The sequence below is a fragment of the Drosophila albomicans genome, chromosome 2R (genome assembly GCF_009650485.2).
Source record: "Drosophila albomicans strain 15112-1751.03 chromosome 2R, ASM965048v2, whole genome shotgun sequence".
NCBI lineage: Eukaryota > Metazoa > Arthropoda > Insecta > Diptera > Drosophilidae > Drosophila > Drosophila albomicans.
In genome coordinates, this window is record NC_047631.2 from 29,705,269 (window position 1) to 29,722,914 (window position 17,646).

General features: G+C 39.2%; 2 protein-coding genes across 7 annotated transcripts in view; one reads left to right on the top strand and one right to left on the bottom strand.

Moving 5' to 3' along the window:
• Positions 1 to 2,219: 2,219 nt before the first annotated feature.
• LOC117573704 (pH-sensitive chloride channel 2) lies at positions 2,220 to 5,160 on the bottom strand. Its single transcript, XM_034257072.2, has 2 exons — positions 4,873 to 5,160; positions 2,220 to 3,850 (listed from the first exon to the last, which is right to left on the bottom strand). Exons 1-2 carry the CDS (start codon positions 4,964 to 4,966, stop codon positions 2,403 to 2,405), a joined length of 1,542 nt encoding a protein of 513 aa, XP_034112963.1. The 5' UTR covers positions 4,967 to 5,160; the 3' UTR covers positions 2,220 to 2,402.
• An 8,031-nt stretch (positions 5,161 to 13,191) lies between these two features.
• Positions 13,192 to 17,646, top strand: part of LOC117573699 (band 4.1-like protein 4) — a 63,582-nt gene continuing 59,127 nt past the window's right edge. The window contains exon 1 of one of the 6 annotated variants that reach the window (XM_052006471.1): positions 13,192 to 13,262. The gene's annotated coding sequence lies outside the window, so the exon portion shown is untranslated. Of the gene's footprint in view, positions 13,263 to 13,982; positions 14,071 to 17,646 lie in introns of those variants that run through there. The other 5 variants (XM_052006469.1, XM_052006466.1, XM_052006470.1 and 2 more) reach the window with 5 other exon arrangements.

Genomic DNA, 17,646 nt, shown 5'->3' on the forward strand with positions numbered 1-17,646 from the left:
TCTTGGTTTAATTTTTACATCATACAAATTTGATTCAAGATTTTATTCTTGATGTTAGCACGTTTTTTCTTTCTAAAAATAAGAAATAAATAAAAAGCGAAATTTAATTAAAAATAAGCTAAATATTTCAATTGAACAAGTACTTTAAATATATATTAAAATATTTAATTCTTAAGCATGAAGTTGTCAAAGTAACAAATGACAATGGCGTTGCATATAGAATTATAACAAACTATTTGTTCGAAAGGAAAAATATAATAAAATAATGAAATTCATATCCATTACGATTAATTTTATTAGTACTTGAGCTCATCTCATTTCCACTTTGCTCAGCCAACTATACCCCGTTGCTAAAAAGCTTTCAAAAATAGCTGTTTGGGAATGCATTACACTTGATATGCTTTGTCTCGCTGGCTTATCTGTGCGATGGTATACAAAATAAATATACTTATTTATACAATCATGTTTTTTGCCAGTGGTCGGCAAATTTTTCATGCATCAAAAGTTGGAGACATGTGGGAGAGTTTTAACTTGAACTGGAACTGAATGCGGGATACTTGACTGTAAATTATATGGCAACTGGGGCGGGATACAAACAACTATAATAATAAATGAAAATGTCTGTAATTCTTATGTGCGGACTGGCCAGCAAAAAAAAAAAAAAGTAAAGAGGGGGAAATAATGAGAAGAATAAGCCGAAGCACTTGCTTATTATGCAGCTCATTTGCTAGAACGATGGAGCCACCAACAGTTCTCACAGACGGACGGACAGACGGATGGACGGACGGGAATCGGGAATTTGGAATCGGAAGCTAAGCCAAGCAAATAGAAGCCGTGTAAACGAACTCTAGGTTCGGGGCAAATGGAAAGGCGGCTTGTTGACCCATTATTGGCTGGCATTAAAGCAGCCATCAATAAAAATTGCTGTTGAAAGTGCTGTGCTCATATTTGGGTTATAATTAACGGGTGCTGTTTGATAAGTACACAGCAAACAGCTGTTGTCACTGCTGCAGTGGCATCTATCATATGCTAGGGCTTAGCAAGGTTGACATGGGAACATCCGGAACTCGCCGAGGGAAAGGGAAAGGGGTGACTTACCTGACTCCCTCTCTTCCTCCCTTTCTTCACCTCCCTGGAGTATCGTGTACAGTTCTTACAGCCCTCTCTGCCTCGTTGAGGGTTCAATAAACTTGCTGTGCAGCAGACGCAACTACAAAACAAAAAGGAGCTGAAAATGTACAACACAAAAAAAAATGTATAAAAAACACAAAGTGGAGCTGAAAAACTGCAAGTTTGCTGCTGCCACAAAAAGGAGGCAGGCGGCTATCGTTGTCGTTGTCGTTGTTGCAGCCAAGACTCGACTCTGGCAGTCGCTGTCGCTGTGGGCCCTGCGATACACTTAATTTTGACAGATTACATCTCATTATGTACACCTCGCGGTCAGCAAAACAAGTTCGCAACGCACAGTTTGAGGGGCACTGCAAACTGTGGCAAGATTGATGGCACGTTATTAGCTTTGCATAACAAATGCAGTCAGTCCTCAAGCTCAAGCTCATCGATGTGCTTGGGCATCTTGACTCTTCAGTCTATCGACTGAGTTATGAACACTTCAAATTAATTCGCAGTTTGAAAATTCGCAAAGTTTTTCCACATTGTTTATGGGGAGGCAGAGCAAAGCAGAGAACACAGAACAGAGCAGAGCAAAGCAGAGCATTGAATTGAAGTTCATTTATAAGGCAATTTAAAAACAATTTACGTGTTCCATGTGCCGTTCATTTATCAAGTAGTCGAGCTGCTAGTTTAAAACAATTCGCCACAAACAACGAAACGAGTCGAGTCGAGTTGAGTTCAGACTCGCTGTGCGCTCGTGTTTGTGTCTTTTCAACACACTCATCATAGGCAATTAATTAAAAATTGAACAGCAGCAGCAACTGTGGCAAGTGTGGCAAGCTGTGGCAAACTGTGGCAGCCATGTGGCAGAGCTATGTGGCAGAGCCAGAGCAAGAGACGAGAACGAGAACGAAATGCTGTTTTTCGGGGCGTGCTGGCATTATGATTTTTTCATTGATACAAATAGATGAGCTGCAGACTCGACTTGCCTGCCACAAGTGGCATTATTTTTATTGCCTGCGCCTGCCGCTTCGCTAATAAGCACAAATTTATCAGCTCTGTACGTGCCCCACGTGCTGCAAACAGAGAGTGAGAGAGTTCCACGCCCGAAGTATACAAATTGAGTTTATTAAATGCAAGCATAAACATAAGTACTCTATGACTATATGACACATAAATTTACATACTAAACACTACAGACTAACTTGCCACACAGACAGCATCACAGCACAGTCTTAAAAGGTATTTGAACTTTAATTTACTTTACTTTAACATCCTCTCTTCCTGGTGTTCTACAGACAATAGACTAGTGACCAGAAGAGCGCATTGAACACAATGAATGCGAGGGGGAATATAAAACGCATTTTGCGATCAATCCACAGTGAAACTTCTTTCGGTGTCATTGTGGCAAATGTTTGTGGTGGCGGCTTCTCAGGTGTCAACTGTGCTGTGGAGCTAGAACTTAGACTCGAATCGTTGTCCTCTAAACTAATCGCAGAGTCCTGTCTGTTGAGCAGATCGGCACCAATTATAATCGGTGTTTCGATTGTTATAACTGTGTTGTTTGACTTGTTGAAAGTACTTTGTGTGCTCTGGCTGCGATTAAAGCTACGCGGATTGCGTCGCATTGGCTTGGGCACAAATGTGTTTTGCACAATGTACTTTGTCGTGGGTTTCTTCAGCTCCAAATTATTGTTACGTCGCCAGATCTGATTGACAAAAGCAAACTCCATAAGACTGCCAAAGATGAAGAATGTGCAGACTAGGAACCAAACTTCAGACATGGTTACATAGCTGACCTTGGAGAGATTGTTCTCTTGGGTCAGCGACAACGTGATGAACGATAGTAAGGTGGTGCAACCCAAGGTGGTACGTGCGGGCGTTTGATCTGCCTGCAGCCAGAAGGACACCCAAGAGATGGCAACAATCATTATCGAGGGCACAAAGTACTCGATGATGTAATAACCAACTTCTCGGGTTAGAAGCACACTGAAACTTAAGCCGCTGTAGTTGCCTTTCAAAGCTCCATGTGACATGGATAATTCATCCGAGATGCTGATGGACTCGTTGGCCACATAGCCATCGATATCGAACTCAGTTAGCTGCAGTTGCGAGTGGAAAGTTACAGAGTTATTCTGTTCCCAGTGCATCTGCAACATCGATGTGTTGTACATCCAACTCTCGAGGATTGTGGTGCAATTCTGTTCGTCGAATGGAAATTTCCTGTAGTTCATAAAGCAGTACAAAGTAGCTTGCACTCGGAACGAGATGAGCACAGTGCCATCGGGATAAATGGTGGTCAGCATATCCTTCTCATTGGTACCCAGTATATTAGAGCTCACTTCATTGCTGAAGAAGATGTGCGGCACCCAAAGCTTCTCCCGAAGTGCAAATTCACCCACCAAAGGCTGCACGCGGTTTGGCGCATAGCTGGCGAATGCCAAACGAGAGTCGAAGTAACGCAGCTGGAGTAATCCTTGCATCAGGAACTGCAGATCAGTAGCATCCAGATCCTTGAGTGCACTTATGTAGAAACGCGCAAAGACTTCCACAGGTTCAATGTCTCCTGCTTTATTCACTGAGATCGGTGGCTCAGTGCGATCGTAGCGACAAATATCTGTGAGTCGCGCAATGAGTTCGGTTTGAGTCAACGCATTGGAATTTACGAGTGTGGGGCAGTTGCTGTCTAACTGCTCAGCTGGACTATCGGTTGTGGATATGGGTTCAGTGGTTGAATAGTCTGTTTAAAGAGAATGAATGAGTGAATCATTGAATACTGTATTGAATAACTAACTAAACTCAGTTAATAACTAATAAAATTAAAAAAAGGATATATTACATACTCAATTGGGATGTTCAATTAATCATTTGTATTTTTAAAACTAAACATTATTTGGAAATTTTATGGCGAATTTCTGTCAAGAAAGGCAGATGAAATATTCACATTCGTAATGATTTATTAAGTAACTTATTATTGAATAATTTTCTTGAACAAAAAATATACTAAAAATTGTATTTAAAATGCATATTTAGTATATTTAATACAAGGACAAAATTATTTTGTACATGTTTTGGGAATTTTTAAAATTAAGTCAAAGTATGTATTATATATTAATATCAGTTGTGCAGAAACTACAAATTTTCTTTGTTAAACAAATATTAAAAGGAAAGAGTTTTCTTGAACCTATTTACATATTTTTACAAGCAACAAAAATATTAGTCGGCATTGTTTAGTATGATTTTTTTTTTATTAAATGTATTTTGAGATCAAGTGGGATTAGTTTCTATCGTAAATAGCTGCTACTATAAGCCTCATTGTATTAATGACTAGTGCCTTGTAAGCTTTTGATAATATGTGAGGTGGTCGGAAACAACAGATAAATAATTGTTGCATTTTTTTGCAGAAAAATAATTACGTGTTACGGAAAGTCATCGAACAATTTTGAAATATATCATTAAACGTAATAATATATAAATAATTGTTATATTTTTCGAGAAAAATAATAGCGTAGCTCAGAAAGCCATAAAAAATTAAAAAAAAAATATTTCGACAAAAATACTTAAAGATAAATAATTGTTTGAATTTTGAAGAAAACTAATAACATGACTCAGAAAGTCATCGAAATATTTTAGAAAATAATTCAATATACTTCTATTTCCCAAAAACATTTAATTATTACGCAATGTGAAATATAGAAATTTCCAGCAACTGCATTTTATAAATTTTAATCCTTGTTGCATAAAAAACTTTATAGAACTAACCGAGTTCCGTTTCTTGATCCACAGTGAGATTTAAGCTGGCAGCTGACACTAAGCTGATGCTAATTAATCCTAAAAGGATTCGAAGCGTTGCCATTTTTTTGCGAAATATTTCCAATAGTGAGGAGTGCGAAGTGTGAGTGAGTAATCCAAAGATAGTTTTTGCTGCTTTACAATATTTTTTTGCGCGCACCCGATTTCACGGCCAGTCGCTTGGCCTCCACGCAATGAACTATTTGGCGACAAGTCGCGAGCCCAACGCGCTCTGTCTAGGCTAATATCTATTACTAAGTTATTATTTTAATTGTGACGTGCTTTTAACACATTTCGTTAAAAGGTACTACACACACACAGAGAGACTAGTGGTGACAGCTTGTTGAGGCAATTTCGCCAGCTGTTATCTCTCTGTGTGTGTTCGGCAGGTGAAAGGCGAGCTTTTAGCTTTTCTTCCATACACTGGCACCACGGTGCCAATGGCAAAAGGGGCTTCTAATTGCTGTTATCTTCTGGGAGGCGTTGAATGCGAATGTGAATGCGAATTCGAATTGTTTGCCCATGTCTGAATTTTGATTAAGTGGCCAACGCCACTGTCAACTTTGTCAGCATTTGGACTTGTGGCTTTTATTTATAGCCCAAAACATACTTATTTATGTCGTATTCTAGACATTATTATTTAGTTTCTTTTTTTTTTACACTTGTTCACTTGTGCGCTCGTGTCTTTTAATTCAATTACTGCCATATAATTGATGGTCAACTCGAAGCAGCGCCGGAGTTTATTTTCGCTGAAATTCGTTTGAAAAGAAAGCAAGATTGCGCGATTAGTTTTAAATTGACAATAAGGTAACGGTTTACTTTGAACATTTGCTTAATCATTTACGCATTGACTCACTTAGAAGTGGTTGCTATAAATATATTAAATGTGAAGCGGATGTGTTTCAAAGTATTATCACAACTCAAGATGTCGCGTCGTATAAATAAATCAAAAATATATATAAATAGATACATAAAGTCACAAGTCTTTCCTTTAGTAATCTGATTAATAAACCTATTCCTTATTAATAGTATTATGAAATTAAACTATAGACAGTATCTTAAATAAATTGATGGAGTGTGTTCACTTTTAAGATGCCCGCAACCCGTTTTCATAAAAGAAGTACAGTACAGTAAATATACCAAATTAGTATACTAAAATAATTCTGAAATATACCAAAGTGTATTTTTGGTACATACATTGCCGCGGTATTATCATTGAAATATACCACACTGATATACCAAAATAATACTGAAATATACCAAAGTATATATTTGGTATATTGATATGACAGTTAAAAGAATGAAAAGAAAAATCTCTTGTAATCTCTGAGATCTATGTACATAGGTGTTCATACACGATTTCAGAAAGCCTAGAGTTGTGCCCTAAAGATTAAAAATGAAAATATCTTAAGTACATTGTACAAAGATATCTTATCCTCATGTTAAATTCCAACTGAAGGAATGACGAGGTCAGGATGTGGCGATAAATCGAAAAATAAATCATACCAAAGGCCTTGAGCTTTGTCTTATAGATTTCATTCAATAAACATATCCTATATTAAAAGTATAATAGAATTCAATCGCGACAGTTTGCAAGTAGTCTAATAAATAAATTGTGAAATTATACTACACGTGTTAAATTCTCATTCAAAGAAAGTATTATCAAAATTTAGAATGTACAAATAAATCAATAAATAAATAAATTATATTATTTTCTGTAAAGTATCTCAAATAAATAGTAGCAAGAAATTAAATTCTTTTCGACAGTAAACAAGTATCTCAAATAAATTTGCGAAATGTGTTAAACATGTTAAATTCTAATTAAACTAATTGCAGAACTTATCGGCTTGCTACTAAATTGTAGCTAGTAAATTATCGACAAATTATTAATAGAAATATATATTTTTTTGAAGAAGATACGAACTGATAGCTGTTGAAGTTTCTCAAGTATTATTGAGAATTCTGATGATAACGCATTGTCTGCGTAACTATTTTTAATTTTCTAATATTATCAGTTTAATGCATGTTGTAAACTTTAAAATGCAAATGCTGTTAAACTATTTAAGCACCTAGTGCAGGTGTTTTTTTCCGTGAAGTTTTGTTTTTTATACTTTTAGTTTTTTGGTTTTGTGTTTTGGCCAGAAATCGTGCGAGCGAGCGCATTAATTTAAGCCGTCAGGAACATGAAAGCTGCTCGCATAACTAAGCCGATTTAAAAGCACATTTGGATTCAAATGCCGTAAAATGAAATAAAAACTAAATACCATCAAATGCTGAAAATACCAAAACTCCACGCCGTTGCCGATGTCGATGTTAAAATGGCACAAAAACTGTCTGCAAAGTTTGCGCTTAAAGTTTTTTGTAGTTTCTGGCCAAATGCTACAATTATAATCCCTTAAATGGCGCACCGGGTAGTTAAGGTTTCCTTTAATTGACTCGACAGGAGTTTTGTTGTCGAGGGTTGGGTATCTGTTAGCTGAGCATGCTTCTGTTACACCATTTGATAGATGGTTTAGCTGGGCTGTAGGAAGCCGCACCAATTAAGCCTGTCCAGACTTGCAGCAGACGCAAGTTCAAGGCACAGTCAACGTTGACATGCGGCCATAAATCACACAAACTGAGAGCCGACCTTTTGTTCTGCTCTCGTCCTGCATCCTTTTTGCTGGGCATTTTGCTATTTGCTCACTCATTTATTACTTACTCCTTATGGCATTGATATCAAGTCATTTCTCTTGCTTTTGCTTTTTATCAACTTCGGTTTTTTTTTTTCGTTTTTTTGTATTTTGGCAGAACGGAAACTGCAATCGCCATTTTTCCATTTGCCATTTTCCATTTGTGCTCTTGATATTATATTTGTTTGTTTTTCTGTTTGTTGCCCCATTATTGTTGCCTTTGATTTATACTCGGTTTCAAGTGATTTCCGCCTGCATTCAACACTTTTCCGTGTTTGCTTTGTCGACTTTTGGCCACCAAAAAAACACGACAAACAAAAAAAAAGAACACAAAAACTCTTAGTGCTAACATTTGTCATTTGACTTGGCTTTTCGCGCGGTTTCCAGTTTTCGGTTTCGGTTTCATTTACGTGTTTCATTTAACTTCAAGCTTTGCCTTGGTTTCTGGTTTCTGTTTTCTGCTTTTTGATTTGCGGTCCTTAATCGTTGGCGTCGTCTGCGGTCTGCAGATTCAGCTCTCTCTCTCTTCTTTGTTCTTTACTGATGCAAATTCGCTCATAAATTCTTTGCAAAACATTTTTTTCATTGCTTTTTTTTTTCTTGGTTTCCATGCGTAATTGAAAGCAGCAGGGTGGCTACTGTGGCTTACTGAAAGAGCATCCTGAATTTGTGGCTGTTTTGAGCTTGCATCGCATCGCAAAATTTATGGCAGTTCAATGCCCAACTAACCAAAATGTGCATTTGGCCATCGCCTGCCAAGGAGCCATTGATTAAACTTTGCTTTTGTTTCTTCCACTGCTTCTTGGCTTACCCCAAATACCCCAAAAACTCTTGCCTCGGGCCTCAGAGCATCATCAATGCCTTGTAATCTGTCAAAATTAGCAGGCCTCTTCATTGATGGCGAAGAAGCTCTTCGGGCAAACGGAAGTGCTGGCAAACAAAAACGAAATCTCTGCAAAATTAAACAGGTTATTTAATACCACACTTTTACCTCAAACCTTTAAGGTTCCATATACTCGAGACTCGAGAGTTCATTGTCCTGTTTGCCGCACTGCGGGCGGGGCTTTTGACTTTGATTTCGATTCAGCTTGTGTTTTTTTTTTTTTTTTTTGGGAGATTTGGTTTGGCAACTTTGAAGCAATTTGTATGTTAGTTTCATTTTGATGGCATGACGAAACTAAGTTATACCCTGTAATCAAAAAGAGAAGATTGGAATAAAGTTTAAGAAAATTTTGAGAAGCTGATACACTTTTTAATTTTATTTGTTGCCTCTAAGCGATAAAGCGAATTATTATGTCTAATATATTTTTAAAAGTATAAGATGTATTCACAGTTCTAGATTTTTTCTATAACAAATCTTTTGTATTCTATGTATGATACCTTCAAAAGAATCTGCATTTATGAAAAGACTTAAGAATCATATTCATTCTATAATTTCGTTTTTTCTTTTTGTATACTGTAGAAAATAATGTATGTTTCTTAAAAATATATTCTGAAGTGTATTTTAAAAGAAATTTTTCGAGAATATCAAAATTTTGAATATAAAATAAGGAATGTCATCGCAAAAAATAAAACTAAATTGAAAAGTCGATTGCAAATCATGATTTTTATAATATTAATATTTCAAAATTTCAATTAAAAAGTATGCAAATTTATTATTCTATTTTCTATAATATGAAATAGATTATATGTAGAAAATGTAAGCTTAATATATAGAAATCTATTTACCATATAAAAGTCAAATATTGATAAATTATTAGAAATACATTTTATATTTTAAAAACATCTTTTAAATATCGTAGTTATAGCTCTAAGTATTCTACAGGGTATCTTCTCGGCTGCCTATTTATGCGTGTTGCGGTTATTGTGGGAATTGGCGAGATGTTAATGCCGTGGCAAACAAACAGGCTACAAATGCATTAATGGATGGAAAGTGCACAAAGATTGCCGCACAATAAATACATGCTTAAATGCACTCACTCACTTATGAATGTATTCGTATTCACATTCGCATTCGAATGTATGAATGCCGCCGTCTTCGTCGTCGTAGTCTTCGTCTTGGGTGTAATATCTTGAGTCCCTCGCATCATAATCAACTTGAATTACGACTTGGGAGTGCGACTGGGAGACTGACTCTCTGTGTGTGTATCATTGAATTGAAAGTTTTTATTTTTTGCTCACCACAATGGACTTTCACAGTCGCAGACAAATTACGATGTCGAGACGATGCCGTTGACATTATCTGCTGTGTTGCAAGTTGCACGAGTTGCAAGTGAAGTTTTTCCCCCTCAGTCCAAGCTGTGTAGTAATTGATCATTGGGACTGGGTTTTAAGTCAAATATTTGCGCAAAAGACAAACAGAAATTGAAACCGAGGCCATTAAATGCCGAGTATATCACACCAAATGTATCTGTAAGCTGCACAAATAAACACGACGGACGCAGCTCAAACACAAATTCGTATTAAGCGATCAATAATCATTGTAAATACGCCAATGTGACGCCGTCGGCGATAAGCCACAAAATATTAACGCATAAGCAGAAGACCAACCAAAAGGAAGGTCTCGATTCGGAGTCGAAGTTAGGAGTTGAAGCTCTTGCCTGGGCTGGGCAGCTGCGCCTGGCGCATTGAAGATAAACAATAGAAAAGCATAGAGAACGGTTCAGAGCATTGGAAGCTAAACGCTTGCGGCTTTGGCTTTAGCTTTAGCCATAGCTTGGGCAGCAGATACGAAAGTATGCTAAAGAAATAAAGGAGACCCTGGACACTCCAACGAAGAAGATGATGATGATGATGATGTGGATGATGCTGATGTTGTTTTGCTGATGAGCATTGCAAATACAAATTATGGCTGAAAAGCGCTACGTAAATACTGCAATCATTTTAATAGACCAAAAACGGCGGCGCATAAACCATAAACCAAACGCCAGCCAAAAGGCAGCACCCAAGATGCTGCGAAGAGTTGCGAGATGCTTGTTGCTTGTTGCTGTTGCTTATACCCATAGGGTAGAAGGGTATTATATCTTTGTGCCGGCAGGAAATGTATGTAACAGGTAGAAGGAGGCATCTCCGACCCTATAATGTATATATATTCTTGATCAGCATCAACAGCCGAGACGATCTAGCCATGTCCGTCTGTCTGTCTGTCTGTCTGTCCGTCTGTCCGTATGAACACCTAGATCTCAGAGACTACAAGAGATAGAGCTATAATTTTTTTTCGACAGCATTTGTTATGTTTGCACGGAGATCAAGTTTGTTTCAAATTTTTGCCACGCCCATTTCCGCTCCCGCAAATCAATAAAATCGTATAACAAGCGTAATTTTCAAGCTACAGCTGCGAATTTAGTATATTTGTATTTTTGGTATATTTTGTTGTATATGGTTGCAGGGTATCTCATAGTTGAGCACACTCGACTGTAACTTTCTTACTTGTTTTGTTGCTGCTGCTTTGCCTCCCCCGAAAAACCGCCGGCCAAAAAGTTCTATGAGAAATTGGAGGCGTTCATGCGAAGACTGCCAAAGTGCACAAGAGTTGGTCGAGTTGCAACAGGAAGTGGCGAGGGCTGAGCGGGAAAGGGGAAAGGGGGAGGGGCATACAACGGGCAACGTGCAACGTGCAACGGGCATCGGCACGCGAGCAGCGAAAATTGCAGTCGATGATGCGGTTTTATTACACAAGTTTAGCTCTGAAATTAGCGTAGATAAATTTCTAGCTGAAATTCCTTTCCCTCAACTGCAGTGCGAGTGTATGTGTGTGCGAGTGTGTGTGTGCGAGTGTGTTTGTGTGTGTCCTAGACGATGACCAATGCTCGATAGTGAGTTTGCCAAGGCACGCAAAAGTTGCCCAGCCTTCATTTCTATCCATTTGGGCATTCCAAAGCGTTTTGGCGCTTTCCGATCTGCAATCATGCCAAATTATATTGAAAATTCTCTAATTCTATTTGCTCTCTCACTCTCCACACACACACACACACGCACACATATTCAAATGCCGGCCATCAATTGGAATGCGCTGTATTCTCGTCGTCTTTGATTCCACTGATTCCACTTCTTAGACAGCCAGAAGCACACTTAAGACAATTAGATCTTTAGGCATCAGTTACACGAGGCATGATATAAAACAGATGCTAATGCTAGCAGCAGCAGTGTAGTCCCCACTCCCCACTCCACCCTTCTCTCTCTTCCTCCCTCCTACGCTACTCCTACTCCGCTGTGTGCCTGGTGTGTGGATGGCAAAGTCACAGCGTTTATTTCTGTGGTCGTTGCCATCGCCGGCTCTGTGACTGCTAACTCTCCACTCCATTCCACGTTCGCTCTCTGTCTCTCTTGCTGTGGGGCTCTCTCAGCTGTGTGTGACGCTCTCTCGCTGTGCGCATGCGCTCTCCAAGTCTACAATTCTTTTACAGTTTGTTTTGCTACACACATTCGTAACATGTGCCGTGCAAAAGCAATGTAATGGCAAGGGAAAATAATAATATTAATTTAATGAAATATAATATAAGTATTATAATTTAAAAAATGTATACTCTTCAAATTTAATATAATTGAAAAAATGACAAAATAAAATACAATAAATCATATTAATTTGATATAATCAAGTGCCAAGCTAATTGCTAGATATTTTCATATTTACTTAATATATTTTGGAATGGTATTTTAAATATTAAGCTTGAAAAGCCATAATTAGCATGGAAAGATAAAGAAGGGCGTTCCAGAATATAATAAAATACTAATACAAAATAAGTAAAAAATAACGCAATGCTAAATGAATTAACTAATGAAACAATCAAAATTAATAGTTTAATATTTCATTAATTGTGTAATGAATATGAAATATTAAATTTGATAGGGTAACTCATGTGAAAAATAATAAAATATCAAAACATAAAATAAAATACAGTACACTATTGAAGAATTAAGTTAATTTTTGTATCATTACAATTTAATTAACAATTACTAAATATCTTTATCTACGCTTCTCCAATAAGATGCTTCATTTGTCAGCTCAGCATGCAGCGACTTGTCTGTTCGAAGACCGGCTTTCGACTGCACGTGCTAATGCTTGCTGCTCTTTAGTTCTCTCCAGCTCTCAGTTGAACGCTCTCACAAAACAGCAGACAGCCGGCATTGTGAAAGTCTCCAGAGCTGGCGCCAAAAACTCGCTTGCCGTTCGCCGCCAACACCATCCACATGCGTTCCACACACGCACACACAGAGTGTGGAGCTCTGTCTCTGGCGCGACTTCAACTGCAGCCCCACGAACAGTTGCTGATGAATCGTCGTGGCGTACAGACGTGGACGGACGCATACATTTGCATTTGATTCAAGTGGATTTTTGTGGGCTTGAGAGCAAAAGCATCGCGCGACGTTTCGCTTCGTATCGGTTCGATTTCGATTTCTCGGTATCGTTGTCGTTGTCGGTTTTCGGAAAAGTTTTTTGCTGTTTGTCGTTCGTTGAGCTGATCGGTTGCCCAAGTTGCAACCTCAGCGATTTTCTCGGCAAAATGCATTCGGCAGCAGTTCGGCTTTGATTGATGGACTGAACTCACACAGTTGCCGGACACCGACTCGGTTAGTCTATCAACAAGCGCGTCTTAACGACACACAAAAAAATAAAAAAAAAACCCACTTCAACGAAATCTAAAATCTAAACTCCAAATCAAATACCAAAAAAAATAAAAAAGAAAAGTAAGAGAAAAAAAAGAGCAGAGAATTGCAATCAAATTTTTTGTGTGCTTGCTATTCATTTTTATGTTATTGCCGCGTTGTGACGCTTTCGCTTTTCTCGGACCTTTTGGACGTGGATTTTATAGCGGTCCCTGCAGGCGCTTTATTCTAATAACCCAAGAGTCGAGTTGAGTCAAGTCAAGTCAACAACAACATACACATAGAAATACACACGCACACACGTACAACAGACTGTTGGGGGCGAATCATATTAAACAAGTTCAATTCACATTCGCATTCGCATTTCAAAATGTTTATCGAGTTCGCGTTGTGCTCAGTTGTGCCGCCCCTGTTGTGCCCATCCCTGGTTGTTCCCAGTTCCAACTCTATGTTGTCGTCGTCGTCGTCGTCGACGTCGTGTGCTTTGCCTTCATAAATTATACAAGCGCATTTTGTGAACGACTTGCAAATAAATAAGCATTTACGCTTTTATTATTGTGCGGAAGTGTAGCTGTGTGTGTGTGTGTATATGTATATGTGTGAGTGTATCTGTGTCCGTGTGCTATAAGTGAATCGTGTTCATTCTACAGAAATCGGTCCCATGCGGCGCAAAGTTGCCCAAAAGCCGAAGCAACAACACCAAAAGTAAAACCAAATCGAGCTTTTGCCTTTTTTGCCTTTGCCTCGCTTAATATCATCATACAATATAATATCATATCTGCCTCTGATTTGTGAATACCGATAAAAACCAACAACAACAACAGAAGAACGCGATCCAGTGAATATCAAGCGAAAAACAAGAACAACAATAACAATTACTATTAAAGAGGTAAGCAGTGAGACATATTACGTATACGCACATTGAACTCTGCGAAAGAATAATAAGACGAGTGCAATGACATTGTGTTCATAAATATGCCGGCGCATATGATGAGTACACTCATTAGGCAGGCAACATCACGAGTTGCAGTTGCAGTTGAGTCCCTCTGCACGTCATTGACATTATGCAAATAGCAGAAGAAGCAGAAGCAGAGCTTCGAGGCAACATCCTGATTCAGCAGCAATCTCAAACCTCTCAAAGTTGCTGCTGTTGTTGTCAAGGCTGCAGCTAATTGGAGCAACTGGCAAATGACTCTGCAACGTGTATCTTACGTGTGTATGTGTGTGTGTGTGTTCCATTAGTGCTTTGGCTGGGTGTCTCTAACTGCCTCTAATGAATAAATAAGTGCCACTAATAGTTTTCGCACTTCCTGCTGTCAACCGCAAATCGAGCTCATCAAACTGCAGCCAGCAGCAGCCAGCAGCAGCAGCTTCGCTTATATGTTGACAATATTTAATTATGAAGCAGCAGCAAGTCAAGGCTGTGGTAGCAACAGCAACAACAACGATAACATAATTGTCTCGACAATTTTTTCTTCTCTTTCTTTTTTTATGTGGTAAACAAGTCAATTGGCCATCGTAGTTGTTGTTGTTGGTCGTCATCATCGTTGTCGTAATAATTTTATTTGCCTTTCCCACACACTGACAGAAAAAAAAAACTTTACTCAGCAATTTTTTTCGTCGCACATTTATTTAGCATTTTTATAGTGCAACTTTGTCACATTTATCGCTGGCTGCACCTCGCTGCTCGCTTGCAAAACATTTCCTGCCGCCCAACAGCGGATGTGTCCCTCAGTCCTAAAGTCCATCCCAAGTATCTCATTCCTTGAACCATTCCCAAGTCTCTCTCTAGACCATCTTTAAGATAAGCATCATCTTGCAGAGACAGCAGCAGCTCAGCGGCAATGACTTGCAGAAGACGACGTAACGTAAACGTTAGGGAAAAATTGAAGAGGAAAACCAAGACATAAGAGACATGAAACATTTTTCCATAGAATTTTTCGTTTGGCCAGCAGCAGCAACAGCAACAGCAGCAATTTCCTCATTTGCTTATCAGCTCTCGAACTCGAATGGTCTGCGCTTGATTTCACTCACGCAGACTCATCAACTTTTAATTAGTTGTAATTTGTAAATTCAACGTCAAACGCAAAACCACAAGCGAGAGGGGGGGCGTGAGGGGTTCAAAAGGTCTTGAAGGGAATAAAGTTGCTTTGATGCTGCCGCGACTTCTTCAACTGTAGCTGTTGCTGTTGCTGATGATGATGTTGCCGCTTTGTTGCCACACTGACAGATTGCTGATAAAGACTGTGTACACTTTGACTCCTCCCCCTACTCCTCCCTCAACACCTCCGTATTTAAGCTCTAAGCGTAAACGCTTAAGCTGTCTCGCGGTGGCTTTTGGTTGGATTTTGGTTTGGTCGCATCCATCAAGCAAAGCTGTCAGCAGGAGGGCAACAGCCTAAAGGATTGCCCCCTGACAATCAAATTACCCCCCACGAGAATGTTTGTTGACAAAAAGAAGTTATCAATGCCAGACGTTAAATTGTGTTTGATTAATGACAGACATAGGCAAAGCGGTTTGCTTTGCATTTAATTGTGACAGACAGAAACTAGATCAAAAATTCTCTCACTAAAATTGATGGCCAATTTTATTGTTGAATTTGTCAACAAAACAATTCAAAACTTTATTTCGTCTTTTGTCGCTCTTTTTGGGCATTTTTAATTAGCATCTTAAACTGTGCTCAAACATGTAAAACATACGAGCATTTTGTGTGCTAACCCAAAACAAACTTTACGACCTTATTTCTTTATAGAAAACATTATTTTTTGTTGCTCTCTGGCTTTTTTTACTGTTCGATTTTTATTGCGAAACAACTTTGGCAACAAGCTCTATAAATCCAGAGTCAGGGCACTTAATTAATTTCTGTAGCAACGCAGCGTAGAGAGAGAAAAAAAAGTTCGAAACGAGGGTAAAAACTTTAAGAACAAAGGGCCATGCGAGTAGTTGTTGTTGCAGGTCCTAGCCTAGTTGCACGTTAATTTCCAATTTGACGCAACAGCAGCAGTAACAGCAGCAGCAGGAGCAACAACGGCAGCAAAAAACACTAATGTCATACAACGAGAAGAAAATCAGAGAGAGAGAGGAGCGAGAGACTAGGCGAAGACTGGCAACAACAGTAAAACTAACTGCAAACTTGCAGCAGTAAAAAATAGAAAAAAAAACACACGACATAGAACGGAGAAGAGAACAAAATGCTGCAGGGAAAAGAGAGGCAAGAAGGCAGCGAGTGGCAGCAGGCAGCAGGCAGTGTGGCAGTTGCAGTAACTGCCAATGCTTGCACCAGTTTCCCAGTTGTAGTTGAAACAGTTACCTGGGCGCTAAACAAAAAAAAACACAAAACACAAAAAAAAGAGGCGCACAACTAACTAAGTGAACCATGAGATGTCGATGCTGTTGCTGTTGTTGTTGTATTGTTGTTGTTTCTGCTGCTTCAGCTGGGATGCCAAAAAGGCAGCCAGTTGAACGCAGCTTCGCTTTAGAAAGTAGCCAAGGAAAGCCAAAGCAGCTAAAACTAAATCTCAAGCTGAAGCTGAAGCCAAACCCGTTGCCATCGTCGTCATCGTCATCGTTGTTGTCGTTGTCGTTGTCGTCATCGCCTTTGCGTGATGCAATTGCCAGCAACGCGCCAAAAGATTGAATGCAACGACAGCCACGTAACTAGAACACTTGACGATGTTGCTCTGAATGTCTGTCTGTCTGTCCGTCCGTCTCTCTATCTGACTGTCTGTCAGTCGCTGTCGCTGTCTCTGCTCTGTGCATGCTGCTGCTGATGCAACAGCGGCAACCGTTGTTGCTGCTGCAGTCCCAGCTGTTGTTGCTGCTGCTGCGACTGCTGCTGTTGGTGCTACGGTTGTTGCTGTTGTTGTTGCTAAGCCTGCTGCTGATGTTGCTCTTGTTGTTGCTGATGTTGCTGCTGATGTTGCTGCTGTTGTTGTTGTTGCAATTACTGCTGCTTTAGTTGCTGTTGTTGCTGAGGTTGCTGCTTTTCTTGTTGCTGTTGTTGTTGACGAATCTTCTGCATGTGTTGCTGCTGCTGTTGCTCTTGCTGTTGCTGCTGTTGTTGTTGCTGAGACTGCTGCTTCAGTTACTGCTAGTGCTGATGTTGTTGTTGCTGTTGTTGTCGGCGAGACTTCTACTGTTGTTGCTCTTGTTATTGCTGAGGCTGCTGCTGAGATTGCTGCTCAAGTTGCTGTTGTTGTTGCTATTACTGCTGCTTCAGTTGCTGTTGTTGTTACTTGCTGCTGCTATTGCATCTTCTATCGCTGTTGCTTCTTGTTGCCGTCTCGCTTGTTGCTCCCTTGTTGCTGCTGCTGTTGCTTGTGTCTCTGCTGCTGCTGCTGTTGTTGTTGCTATTACTTTTACTGCTGCTACTTTTACCAAACCCCGCAACAATTTCCAATTAAAGCAGCTGCTGCTGCAATTCGCTGTCGCCTTCTCAGTCGCAGTTGCAGTTTCTTTTGCTTT

Coding starts and splice junctions, on each gene's coding strand:
- LOC117573704 (XM_034257072.2), bottom strand. CDS start 4,966: ATGGCAACGCTTCGAATCCTTTTAGGATTAATTAGCATCAGCTTAGTG. Junction 3,851..4,872: donor GGATCAAGAAACGGAACTCG/GTTAGTTCTATA, acceptor CTCTTTAAACAG/ACTATTCAACCACTGAACCC.